This window comes from Cucumis melo, chromosome 9 (assembly GCF_025177605.1).
Source record: "Cucumis melo cultivar AY chromosome 9, USDA_Cmelo_AY_1.0, whole genome shotgun sequence".
NCBI lineage: Eukaryota > Viridiplantae > Streptophyta > Magnoliopsida > Cucurbitales > Cucurbitaceae > Cucumis > Cucumis melo.
Window position 1 is genome coordinate 20,709,234 of NC_066865.1, and position 14,074 is coordinate 20,723,307.

At 32.1% G+C, this 14,074-nt stretch overlaps 1 protein-coding gene and 1 long non-coding RNA gene across 3 annotated transcripts; both read right to left on the reverse strand.

Moving 5' to 3' along the window:
* Positions 1-874: 874 nt before the first annotated feature.
* On the reverse strand, positions 875-5,099 carry LOC103504588 (uncharacterized). Its single transcript, XR_007823503.1, has 2 exons — positions 4,830-5,099; positions 875-3,942 (listed from the first exon to the last, which is right to left on the reverse strand). It is a non-coding gene; the product is annotated as an uncharacterized LOC103504588 (long non-coding RNA).
* A 3,742-nt stretch (positions 5,100-8,841) lies between these two features.
* LOC103504589 (zinc finger CCCH domain-containing protein 15-like) lies at positions 8,842-12,293 on the reverse strand. Of its 2 annotated transcripts, none has more exons than XM_008468949.3 (3): positions 12,092-12,293; positions 10,886-11,604; positions 8,842-9,634 (listed from the first exon to the last, which is right to left on the reverse strand). In XM_008468949.3, the coding sequence occupies exons 2-3, from the start codon at positions 11,597-11,599 to the stop codon at positions 9,293-9,295; spliced, it is 1,056 nt and encodes a 351-aa protein (XP_008467171.1). In that variant the 5' UTR covers positions 11,600-11,604; positions 12,092-12,293; the 3' UTR covers positions 8,842-9,292. The 2 variants fall into 2 exon arrangements, with proteins under 2 accessions (XP_008467171.1, XP_008467172.1); XM_008468950.3 differs by having other exon boundaries at positions 8,842-9,631; positions 12,092-12,245.
* Positions 12,294-14,074: the final 1,781 nt, after the last annotated feature.

The following is a 14,074-nucleotide window of genomic DNA, read 5'->3' on the forward strand; positions in this document are numbered from 1 at the left end:
ATTTTATAGTTTGGCATTGTGATTTATAAGAAAGAATTAATAGTTTGTCGGACTTGAGTATTGAAAAAGAAATCATGAAATTTCAGGTGGTTTGATACATACCCTTATAACACAGGCTAGAAAGTTTGAACAATTTTATGCATAAATGATTGTTAAAATAGGAATAGAAAACTACATGCCATGAAAACTCTTTCCAGACAAATTAATCATCTTTTAGTTGAATTATCCAATTCAATCATAGCTCAATGGATAAAATACATATCATAACGTGAAATGGTTGATGGACAACTATAATATCAATCATATTTCATGATAAAGGACTTTATCTTTTTTGCTCAATGGATTTAAGTAAAGTGAAAGTAATGAAGGCGAAAAAAGCGATATGAAAATGTTATATATTATTTGAACAATAATGAAGACTTTAGCACAGTAGAAGTTTGAAAACATGGAGATTCCATTCTATCTTTTATATTTTAGCTTTTGGAAAAGCTTTGTGGCATTGGATTATAAAAAAGAAGTGTTAAATTACTGTTAGGGATGCTTCACTTTTTATGTTTCCTGTAAAGTTAGTCAAAATGTTCCCAACAAATATAACAAAATGGTGCAAAGAATAACACTTTGTGTATATGTATGTGTCAAGCAATATATGCAATATGCACAAATAAATACATTTCCTAATCTTTTAAAATACCACCCAGGGCATATATATATATACTATAGTTTAATGAGAACATTTCTACCTATAAACATTGAATTATATTTGACCGTTTCCGGTTCAAAACTAATGAACCATGAACAAAAAGGTCAGATTGATAATTTTAGATATCAACAAGAATTATAAAATATAAAAAGAAAAAGGGTAGTGTTTGTGATGTATGTTAAAAAATACCAGAGGCTGCCTACAAAAAATCTTAAAACACAAACAAAAATAAACATCTTGAAAATATAAGAAAAATAGCACATAAAGTAAAAGGGTCATACAACTTTGAGCAAAAAAATATTTCAAATCGTCTCAAATCATATAAATAGGGCCATAATCAAACTCGAGTTTTTTTATCAGGAAGAATAGGCAGTGGTTGATGACTCCATTAGTGTAGCTGTCATATGCAAAACACCGCCCCTTTTCAAGCATCAGAACTCGCCATACTCAAATAGTACCGTTGCTTGTGTATGCATGGGGTAACAAAGATTGTGTGGCAGTTAGAAGCTCTTTCTCTCACAATAGTATTCCCTAATTGAAGGGCGCTAGGTCAAAGTCAAAAATTGGATCCTATTATTATTAAGGAGTTGGGTAAAGAGTTTTTTATGTTCCATAAACTTTAAAATTTTGTCAACTAAGTCTGTAGAACTATTCTACATTTTTGCCAAATTCGCAAACTTGCTAGACACGAAAATGACAAATTTTGCATCAAGTAAACCAATTAAATTTTAAAGTTTTAACTGTCTAATTAATAAATCAATTTCAAAGCCTAGAAAAGTAGAGATAGGCATCAGACCAAGAAAAGCATCGAGGCAACAAGTAGATCCTACTTTCAGATATTATCTGTTAGTTAGACTTATGCGGAAAGCATTATCATAGGCTCTCCATAGTTTTTCATTTCTTTTTACTCTTCCTGAAAGAAGTTTCTATAACAGACTAGTATAATTCTCCCTTGATCATAGCAAATTAGTAATCATATAATTAAAAAGGCAGGCATAAAACTTACTTAGTGAAGCAGTAGAAGTACAAACATCTACTTCAGTTCTCCTTTCATCTGTTGTGATTATTTTCACTACAGTTTGCATACCTTTGTGTAAAGTTTTAAGATTCACAAGCCTACACAATTTCCTCAGGCATACAAACAAAGAGACACGAGTGTGATGATAATCAATAATAACAAAGGAATATTTCCTAGCAACGAAATCTAAATAGACAATGGTTTTTTGTGCACCTCAACTAATCTTACGAAACAACCAGTTCAACCCGAATAAGGATAATATTTTCTAGGTCATTTTCTCTGAGCTCCATCTCACTATGAGATGAACCATGACCAGATAAAGAGGGAAAAAGAAAATTCCCTGTGCAGATAAAGGTGTAGGAGTGGGTTTAACTCAAAATCCAAGAAAATAGATGTGTCATTGGACTTTGTTGACATGACACACAGATTCCAAAGGGGATGGAATCTTTTGCTTCAATCATCATGGTTGTAAAGGCTGGGTGTATCACAAATACAAAATGCAGGCACTAGCACTAGTTTCCCCAATGCCAAAAGAACTTACTTTCATTGACAATGATATAACTCAAAAAGAAAGCCCACTACTGAGGAAAATTACACACATTTGTCTGAATACCCACAAACTTCTTGTTTTCCAACTGAAGAAATTCTACCTTGTGTTTTCAAAGGATTTGAATTGTTTAGTTTTCAATGAATTTCACGGGTCCTGTGTGGACTACCAATTGTAGTTTGTTCCACATACTAAACGAAGAAGTCAGATCAAAAAGAGTGAGAGTTAAAGAAATGGGAGGTTTCAATTTCTTGGAAAAGCTAAAAGAGTGGTGTTCTTAAGCCAACTCCTGTATGTGGCCCTGCAAGGTTGTTAAACCCTCCTTACTTACTTTCACCCTATTCAACCACAGCAGTATTCTGTTGTTGCAATCCACACAGCCCTCTATGCGCCGTTAGGCTTCTCCCGTTCTTTCACTCCCTGCAGTATCACTTCTCTTCTCTATTCAATAGCTGTGTCCCATTCTCTTCTCTGGAGGTTCACCCACTTCTTTGAGGCTCTTACCACCACTTACCGAAAACTTATGCACAGCTTTCACTTCTTCTTCATTGTCACTTCTCTGAAATTTCTCTCAATCTTTCTAATGGCTTTCCTTTTGTCTCTCTTTTACCAGGTCAATGAGGCCTAATCATCCTTTCTTTTAAATTATTAAGGTTATGTCCTTTTAAGTAATTGTGATTAATGTATTTTTCAAATACTACTATGCCAGGAAAGGAGAAATTAATAGATAAATAGTCATTAAACATTAATTATATGAAACATTCATAAAATAAAAAATAAAAATAAGTTTTACATCTCAATTTTAGCATTGACAAAAAAAAAAAAAAAAAAACAAGTCTTTGCCAGACAGAGAGAGAGAAAGAGAGAGAGTTCTGAAGTTAATGGAATTTCCCTGATTGTACATAACTCTAGGTAACATAATCCTACAGCCTAGACATAAACTTCAGGCCTAGCACAACTACTCAAACTTCACGGCCCTAGGCAAAACAACTTCACTCCCTTGGCCAAACATCACCACAGAATCCTTACCCCATGTTCTTTAAATTCTTGAACAACAAACAAGTTTTCTCAAAAACTTTTCATGAAACCCCCAACAAAGCAAAACATCAACCGAATCCATAAATCATTTCCATCCAAATGGGGATGCATTGTTACATCCAGGTTATTAATTAAATTTGTGACTTGCACTAAACATTTCTTTAAAAAACAACTAAAACGTGAAAATCAACTTACCATAACCAAAGCAAAAACTAGAGATTAATCAATCGAACCATCAGAAACAGAAAAGAAGATGTTTGGTAGAATGTGACACAACCAACCCAAAACAAAATGGAAAATAACAAACTAATCCAAATATTTCCAAGTTATAAATTATATAAAACGTGAAAGAAAAAAATTAAATTAAAATTAGAAACCTTCATTACAATCATGGATGTCCCTCATGGTAAGTCACTAGTTACAAACTTGACGACCCCTCCTAATAAATGGAGCAAAGTAATTAAGAGGAAAACAACATTCATGGTAATACAGCATGCAAATAACATAAGACAGTATAAACGATAAAGGCTTATGTAACTAACATATTCAACGGTATCTTCAAATCTTCTTTGTAACAACATAGGTGAAACTAGGAGTCCACTACCAAAGGAATTTATACCCAATGAAAAAGACAACATCCTAAACAACAACAAAAAGGATTACAATTATAAGGAATACGAGATAAAATCCATTTACAAAAATGTAGACAATGATACTAAAAACCTTGCCAAAGCTTTGACCTCTCCATAGAAATCTCTAGTCCCAAAAGAAACCTAAAAGTTTCTTCTACCAGTTAACCAAATGCTCCACAAAGAGGTAAATTTAACCACGCTTATTCCAAAGAGGGACCAAGAATTTAAACACACACCTCAATATTACTTCAATTAGATAATACATTAAGAGTAAGTTATCTACATTTTTCATCATTCCATTATCATGATTTCACAAACTTCTGTCAAAACAAGTCGCAACAACATATAGTGGTTATGCATTTACTCACATATATGGGCTTTCAAAAGTTATTGATCCTATCTTCAAAACTAAAGTTTACAAATCAACTATTGAAAAAAAAAATTAAACCTGCCTGCATTTCAATTTGGAAAGCATATAACAAGTTGTCAAGGCTTTCAAAAAGGGGAACAAAGTTTAAATAGATTAACTTCAGATATCTGATAACTTAAGTTCGTAAAATATGGACTTCCCTTTTAAGAACTTGGTCGAATAAACCCAACTTTAATACAAAATCCAAGTCCCACTCTAGTTTCCATTAATCAACGATTTCAAGGAAAAGGAAACATAAAGTGCGTACCAATGAAAGTAGAAATCGAGCTATGCATGGAAATCTAGAAACATGGCGACACACTAGAGGCCATTCCATCTAAGTCATATGCAACGATTCATGCAAAGAAAAGATGCTTTCTTTCCTCAAGTATCCCAAACCCCACTAGATATGGTGAATATTACGAGCTAAAGAAATGAGAAATCCTAGCTGCAATCATCGAAAATTAAACAGATAATGAACTTACAAAACTAAATTATACACAATATAAGATACGTGATCATGGAGGCGAGGGAGAAGGAAAAGGTAGAAGAGATGAGAAAATCCGCGGGCATGGGTGGACTTGGAAAGTAAAGAACAGCTCAAATTCACAACAAACAGAATGAATTTTGCACTAAGTTTAAATTTCTAGTTTCCAAGTTGTCAATGTCCGAAGACTTTCTCAACCTTGCGCCCTTTCCCACTCGCCTCAGAGAGGTGAGAGCTTCGTCTGTTGTCTGTCGTGAAACCCTAGAAATTCAGATTCATCAAGAATACTTAGAAATTTGAAGAAGCAGAATTTATATAGAAACAAAGATCGAAAATTAGTGCAAATTTTGAAATGGGCTTTTCATTACCTTCTAAAGTATTGGGCCCGTTGGCCCAAATTCAATCCAAGCCCGATTTCGCAAGTTTAAATTTGATTGGATGATGTCATTTGGAGCCTCCAATTGCAGCGATAATTGAAATGATAGCACTTTTACCGAATATAGACTCTCCATATAACTCATCTCATATAGATATTGAGAGCTGAATCCAAATTTTTTGTCTTGTACATATTTTTCTTTGGATTGTGTTCTATTTGTTGATACTTTATAGTTGTTGGGGCTGATATAGAATGTCTAGAGTTTATATGTTTGTGTTTTTGGAGGTATAGTTATTTTATCTGTGTTCATATATTTATCTTTGAGGTATATAGTTGCATAGTTGTATAGTTGTGTTCATATATATGTGTTTTGAGGTGTAAAGTTGTTTTGTTTGAATTTATATATCTATGTTTGAGATATAGACTTTATTTTTGGAACTCTTCCTTATATATTTTTATAATTACTATTTTTATTTTAAAACTTTTTTCAATTATTCTATACATCTTTATTTGAATAACTTATAGATAATAATTAATGTTAAATAAAATGGGAAATGGAAGAGAAATAAAAACTTTTGATTTCAAAATTTTCTACATGATTTTCATTAGTAGTTTCTTCTTCTTTCTCTTCTTCTTCTCATTGTTCTGCATTTTTTGTCTATCATTAATTTGAGTTTTTTTTTTATTTTGAGTTTCTTTTGTCTTTTTTTTCCTTAAGTTTTTTGTTCCATCCTTCTATTGCATACATACTTTTTCAAATTCTTGATACTCATTTGATATGTAAATTCATTTTACACATGACTATTACACTTAAAGTTGACAAAATACAATTAGATATATAATCGACAACCTCACAATACACTTTAATTGTCATAGAACGTATGAGTTGAACGTGCATAAAAAATTTGGATCGTCATTAGGATTTATCTACATTTTCACAATTAATGCAATCAAAATTGGCCAACAAGTTGGTCACACGAAGGTGGTTATATTAGTTGGTTGCTATCATTCAATAGTGATTGTTGAAGCCCAAAATTGGTTGTCATAGTTGGTTGCCCAAAGGTTTTTGTCAGAGTTATTGTTGAAGATGCATGTGGAAGCCCATAATTGGTCGTCAAAGTAGGTCGCATGAAGGTGTTAAGTTGGAGTTGGTCATGCGGAGGTGGTTGTAGAGTTCCAAAATTGGTCCCGTGAAGGTGGTCGTCGGAGTTGTCATTAGAGTGATTGCCAGAGCCCATAATTGGTCCTCGAAGTTGTCTTCAAAGGTGATTGTCAAAGTTCAAAGTTGATCACCAATGTTGTACATGTGAAAATGGTCGTCAAAGTTTGTTTCGAGAGTATCCCAATAGTAGTAGTCAACGATGGCCAATGAATGGAGCGTTGAACGCATTGGAAGAATAGAGAGTTAGGGGGAGTTGGTAAAATATATCAACTCAATTCCACCCCACCAATGTTTGAAGTTGGTGGGTTAAACAATGAGTTGGTATATTATACCAACTAAACTCAACTCTCGTTGGTAAATCAAACACTCCTTCAAAGTTTAATTGTTATACTATTGCATTTTTAAAAATTTATATTTGCAGCTTATAGACCTACACAATGCTCTATCATGATGCTTTTTAAAAACTTATAGACTTTGTGATAGGTTAAAAACTTCTTTACTTTTTAAAGTTAAAGGTTCTTAATTTTAAACAAAGACTGAATAAGAGTCATAGTTGCCCTCTTATTAGTTCAATTTTAAGTTAAACAAGTCATATATATTCTCCCCATTATGAACTATTTTATCGTATATATATTCTATGTGAATTCAACTCTTTTTATTTCTTAACACCCTCGTATCCTACTTAAAATATACTCAATTTTTCAGTAATAGATCAAGAGTTTACTCAAACTAAATTAATAGATTCAGTTTAATTAATTGTATCGTTATTTCCTATTTAAAACTTTGTGCTTGCACATGTTTGAACCAACATTTTAGAATGATGCAGATTCATAATCGATGTAGATAGTAAAGGAGATGAAGATAAAACATAGATCATGAGTTTTTTTTTCTTTTTCTTTTTCGTTTTTTTGGTAATATTCAAATTCATACCACATCTAGGCTTCCTATAATCATAAGAAAGATAAAAATGTGTATGCCCCAATGCTTTTTTCAAAGCCATATTTGTTAAATAGCTAGGGAAGTCAATCTGTTTGATCTAAACCTTATGATTTTTCTTATTTAATTGAATGACTGGTAGATTTGCTAAAACCTAGAACCAACTCCTCGTAGAAAACTTGTTGATTGAGGTCATTTCAGCTGGTTTCAATTATTCGCCTCGATTTTTTAGTTAAATTTAAGAGTCCAAGTTTAATATTTGTATAAATTTGAGAGCTAACTTTTACGACTAAAATTATACGGGGAGTATTTGGTTCTCCAAATTGTGTTGAGTTGTATGGATTGGATTCTCCAAATTTCACCAACTCTTTAATTAGTTCATTAATAATTAAAAAGATTTATTATATCGTTATTCGTATTAACTCTCATTTTTTATTTCATCATTTATTCAACTTCCTCAATTACTTTCTTTCTATAATAATTATCGATTCAATTCAGTACTGTTATTTTTACGATTGGGATGATTTTTACAAAATTAAAATTAAGATAGGCAATTTTAATGAATCATTAGGAAGTTTTGATGACCTTTTCTTTTTTTTTTTTTTTTTTTTTTCTAACTAATGAAACTCAGGTTTTTTCATATAGGATTGAGCGAGAAATTAGTTAGAAAGTTCTTTATTCTTTTTTTCAAATTAGTTACAGGAGTTTGTTGATGGTATTGAGATTGACAAATGACATCTCAACTCCAAAATAATTGTAATTATTTTTCTAAAAGTTCTCCTGACTTGTCATTTATATATCGATAGTTCAAATTTCCAAACCCTTTTTATTTGACGGAGTTTCTAAATTGAAGTGTAAAATATTTAATGAAGATATTATACGTATACTGAACAAAAGATTTTAAGAAATTCAAATGGTTTTTACTTAATGAACCTTTACCATCTTAGTTAAATGATGAGTCTAAACTAACCAAAAACACATGGTAATTATTTGATTATAAACCTTTTGCTTAAGAGAAAACTAAAATGTTTAGTAGGTTATTTACCTACTTTCCTTTCTAGATCACTTGAAAAGCTACCTAAAGATGGAGAGCTTGGAAAATCTAAAATAAACAGATTCATGTATAAAAATCTACCAATTAATTCAAATCATATGAAAGTAGATACAATTTCTAAACACTAAAAAGGTCGTTGAATAATAATTTGAGTGCATCTTATGATAAGAGATATACTTATATTTATATATTTCATTCTCACTACGCACATAAAAAAATTAAAATATTTTTTCAACCTAATTAGATGTATTGAATTTTTTTCAAGGCTATTTTTTTGGAAAAATAATTAACTTACATCTTAGTTAGGTTGCACCCATTTCATATGTTTCTCATCTCGATCACCACACAAAAATCATATTTTTGCATGACGAAAAGATAAAAAACATTTGAAGTAGGTGAATACTTGAATGCATCTAAATCAATATTTATTCTACCGTAGGATTCTTCCCACAGTGATTATCAATCTTTAAAAAAAAAGCATGTATAAGAGAATGAACAACTTTAATTTGTCCATTAAAACAATCAAATCAAGTGTCCTCAAAAAAGGTATTCTCAGCCTTTACACATAGTTTGCTCTGCTTAAGGCACAGGCTATTAGAGTTTCAAAAAACATGGAGTTTGGAAGAACAAAAGGGATCAATACAGCAAAATATAACAAAAGGGCATTGACTCTCTTTCTTCCTAAAATTCTCTTCTTATCTAGTTATCTCCATCATTGTGGCCTCATCAATATATCTACCAGAACAAACTAATTTGGTCTCTAATGATTTGTATATATGGTTCTTACTTTGTGTTTTATACTTATATATGGGATATTATTTACGGCTCTCATTAGAGGCTTACAACAACCAAACAAATCATTGTGTATGACTTATATCATTGCACGTTTTATGTGTTGAATTAAGGATGATCAGTTCAGTAAATTGATGATGTTCACCTGTCCAGCTTAGGGGTGGTGGAGGTCCTGCAGGTTGGCTTGAGTGTCCCCATGAGCCTTTCCTGGTCAGTGAGAGCATGGCGGAAGTGGCAGCGATGACCATAAGGGCAGACGACTCCAGCGAGGACCATCCGGCAAACTTCTGTCTTGTAGCGGGGGTGGCGGATCACAGGCCGAAGCTCCTCTATTCCATGGGCGAACTGGCAGTGGTCTCCATAGGGGCAGCTGCCTGTTTCCTGCCATTTGTTGCAAAGCTCGGTTTTGAACATGCCCTGGTTGTACACCTCAAGTTCTAGTGGCTTTTCCTCTTCTTTCACTCCTTGCACGTACACCTTCTGCTGTATTTTCAAAACAACACCATTTCTTCTCTCAAATTGACCATCTTATAATAGCTTTGTTCAATGGAAAATCATAAAAATATAATATTAGACTAGTGTGTACTTATTAGAAAGCAATTTGTAATCAGTGTAGCAATCGAAATCAATCCTGTTTAATAAAATATGAAGTTTGGGAAGGAACTGATTTGACATGCTTTCATGAACTAGAAATGTTGATAAACATATAATCAAATTTAAAGAAGGCCCAACATAGCAAGAAAAAGACTTGACTGAAAGAGTACCTAATACAAATTGAAATCAACACAATCAACCTATGGGACTTAGTATACTAGCTGCAATAAGTGCTGAGAATAAAACTAAAAAAAGGAAAAACTTGACTGCTACTCTTAAGAAAGATTGAAGAAGAAAAAGTTACCACACATTCAACATATGAACTACAAGGAAGAAAGGAAAATTGACTGGACCAATAAGAAAAAGACACTTTAGGTGCATCTTAGAGTTATATATCCTATCAAATTGAGTCTAACCATTATTTTAATTCTTTGTTTATGTATTTGATGAGAATCCAAAGTACAGAGATGAATATATCTTAAAATGCACCTAAATATTGCTACTATGCACTAAATCTAAGTAAAGGACAAAAAGGGAAAGGGGAAGTAAATAAGTAATTGCAATAATAAGAAAAAATTGACTGCAGATGGTTAAGAAAAGATAGAAGAAAAAATAACAAATTCAGCATATGTGACTCAATATTAACTACAATAATAGGATTGGTGCAGAGTCAAATTTTCACTATGATAATGAATTGTCTCTACTTGTAACTATGTTTAACTAACTAACATCATTCTTTTATTTAATATCACAATGATAATGTTTCATACTCCACATTTAGTACCTATACAATATTTGGAAATAAAATATTAGAAGCTTTGGTACTCAAAAGAATACATATTATATGTTATTAGAAACTTTCGTCCTATTATTAACCATTTGTCAAGATACATGTTAATGTGGTTAATTAGTTATATGATTGTTTTTACGAAAAAAAGTAATTATAATTGAAGCAAAGATACTAAAGAAGTTATCATCCTAGCTACCACGTAACCAAACAATTTCTTCTTCCTAAAGCAATTGGAGCTATAATCTCTCTAGAATCACGTGATTAAAATTAATTCAGACATTAGATGGCCTCACAACGTGATTAGTTGAATGAAAAGGGCAATCATGTAAAAATAAATTACGTGTCATTACCGTAACTTTGACAGGACTTGCAGTTCTGGGCCGAGATGAGGCGCGGATCTTTCCGCCCTGGCTGGTCCCGGTTTGTGCCATTTTCAAGTATCCATTGGACCTCACGGAGATGCTCTTCGGGAGCGAAAATCTCTCCACCTCAACGCCCTCTACCCTTCCACCCTCCATTACGCTCGTCGGGCTCTCATCGGAAATATCCTCCCATGCCGAACTGCTTGCTCCCTTCTCTGCTAGACTGAGTCCGCGGAATCCTTCCACAAAATTAAACGGAGGAGCTTGATCAGAGGAGCCGTACTGTTTCTGAACCGAAGCCTGGATCAGAAGGCTGAGGTGTTTGCTTAGCTCGTGATTAATACTTCTGAGGTGGATATTCTCTTGTCGAAGAGCATCGGCTTCTTCGGTAGCTTCTCGAAGCTGAGTGAGACAGAGGCTATGGCGATTAACCATTTCTTGGTGATCTTGTACGACGCGCGTTTGATAGAAATGATTGTTTATCGATTTTGAACCCGAAATTGATGAATCCGCGTGAGTCGAATCACCATAGAGGGTTAATGGAAGTGAGACAGGCACGGGTTGCTTTGGAGCAAAGATTGGTGAATTATAGAGAGAAGCATAAACATCATTTGTTTGAAGCTGCGACTTGAGCTGCGACGACGACGACATAGTAGTCGCAGCAGCAATAGTATTCGACGCAGAAGTGGTGCTTTTATGCATTTCAACTACAAATTACAGTACTGATTAATCAAACCACGTCCGCACATTTTCTTCCATAACAGTAAACGAAACAACACCAACTTCAAACATTAACTCATTTCGATGATCCGAACTCAAAGATTCAAAAAGAAAGATTCAGAGATCATTTTCTTTACGATCTCAAACTTCAATAAACATACGATCAACAGAAAGTTCTCGATTCCTTTACATCAGTTCCACAAAAACAAGAAAAACGAAACAGAGATAGATAGATGGAAACTGAAAAAAAAATTCCAAAGCAAGCATTCAAGAAACAGATTAATCAGATAAATGATCGGTCAAGAATATTTTCCACAATAAACAGTAATCTATAACTCAATCGAAAAGAAAACATCACGAATAGATGATCAAAGAAGTTGAATACTAAATAATGAAAGTAATGATTTAATTAAACAGAGGAAAAGTATCGTCCATTAATGGAAAAATCAAGAGAAAGACGAATGAAGAACTGACCTGAATCGGCAAAGAATACGCGAGCGAAAGAGAGAAAAAGAGAGAGTTGAGGAATGGAGAAGAAGAAATGGTTTTATAGGAGAAAGAAGATTTGGGGGAATCGGAAATGGAGGGAAAACAGAGCTAAAACCATAGAGAAAAAATGAAATAATAATAATTAGAAAATTAGTAATAATAATAATTAATAAATTAAAGCGGTTTTGGAGAAAACTGATATTCTAACAGAAACATTTGCTCCTACTTAAAAACTCCAAGCTCTCCTTCGCTTTTTACATGTATTGCCCTTCTCCCCCATCGGACCTATTCGGTTCGGTTCGGTTTGATTTCATTTTTATATAAATAAAAATATTCAAATCCTTTTTTATCTGTGAGAATATAAATCAATGATTAAATTGTTTTGCTTTCTAAAAATATAAAAAATAATGTAATTTCAAAATAAATTGTGTATACTATCATATAGTACATGATTTGAATAGGAACAAATCATGTGTTACATATAACAATAACATGTTCTATAGGACGAATATACATGTGTATGCCATAGAGATTATGGGCATCACATATAAGTTCTAGAATTGTATGTGTATGCCATACATGCTTTAGGTTTTCAAAACTTAAATTAATAATTATTTCAATTTAGACTTTAAACTAATAGTCATATTAATTTAGGCCTAAACTTTTGCTTATATAAATATATCAATTTAAATTCTCTATTATGTATTGGGTTGACATATTTTTAAAATTTTAAAGTTTAAATTGTATAGAGTTAGTTTAGAGTTTGAATTTATATAACCTACAAAATTTATGATTTAAATTGATACAATTATTAGTTTAGAGTTTAAATTATACAATTCCAAAGGGTTAGTCTAACAAATTATATATTCTAAAATTGGAATAAATTTCTTTTTATCCATCAAACTATAGTCCTACGTGAATTGAAATGATAGAAATGGACCCTTTTTAGGAGTGTTTAGCATTAATTGAGCTAATCGGAATCAATTTCTTTTTATCCATCAAACTGATAGTCCTACGTGAACTGAATTGATTTGTAGGATATAATACACCCCTGTCTAAGTTGGAGGGGTCAAATTTAATAGCATATTTAGATTAAAGTTAAATAAACAGTGAGATTTTTATTTTATTTTTTGAGAAACAAAGTCAATGTCAAATCACGTCGAAGGATAAAGTTTTAATTGACCAAGTTTAAGAATAATGTTTTTTTATTATTATCGTAAAAAATAGAATACTTAAGAAAAATGAGACTCAAAATAAGGGTAAAAAGCTAAAGCTATTGTAAAAAAGTAGAGTAATTTTTGCATCGAATGAAGTGTGTATTAGGGTACACCACTTTCTTTAATCCACACACAACCTATGTGGCTGAAGACTGAGTCAAATAGTATGAATTGGATTAAAGAAAGTCGTGTACCTATTACTAATCTCCAAATTAACTTATTATTTGAAGTATAAACAATAGTCATTTGAACTTTGGACTCTTTGACGAGTATTCCTATTTATCACAAAATTTTGCTTTGTTGCAACATATTTGGTTATACATTTTAAACTATTTCAGTTGGACAAATTTTGAAGAAAAAAAAGTATACATTTTTAGGTGACTTTTTTCTTTAAGCTTTTAACATGACCATGATTTTGGTACAAATAAGAATGCATAGCTTTACATTTAAAATTGAAGTTCATATAAATTAAAATTTACAATTTTAAACTAAGCATGATCCTAATCTCCCTTTACAACATCATTGCTCTGTCGTCATCTACATCAAATACGTCTACAATTCGTGTCTACAACATTAAGTCGTCTTGTCTGCTGAATGATATGTTTTACATTAATTACTAAGGTTTGGTCACACATTGAATTCAAATCTTGTAAATCGTGTTCCACCGAGTAATTGTGTACGTCTTGAACAAAATTATTCTAAATGATTGCAAATAATGTGCATGTTATAATTTTTTTTTAAAAAAATCATA

Excerpts from the sequence above, each read along its gene's own strand:
- LOC103504589 (XM_008468949.3), bottom strand. The coding sequence starts at position 11,599 with ATGCATAAAAGCACCACTTCTGCGTCGAATACTATTGCTGCTGCGACT. Across the intron at positions 9,635-10,885 it reads CAAGTCCTGTCAAAGTTACG|CAGAAGGTGTACGTGCAAGG; the intron begins GTAATGACACGT and ends TTGAAAATACAG.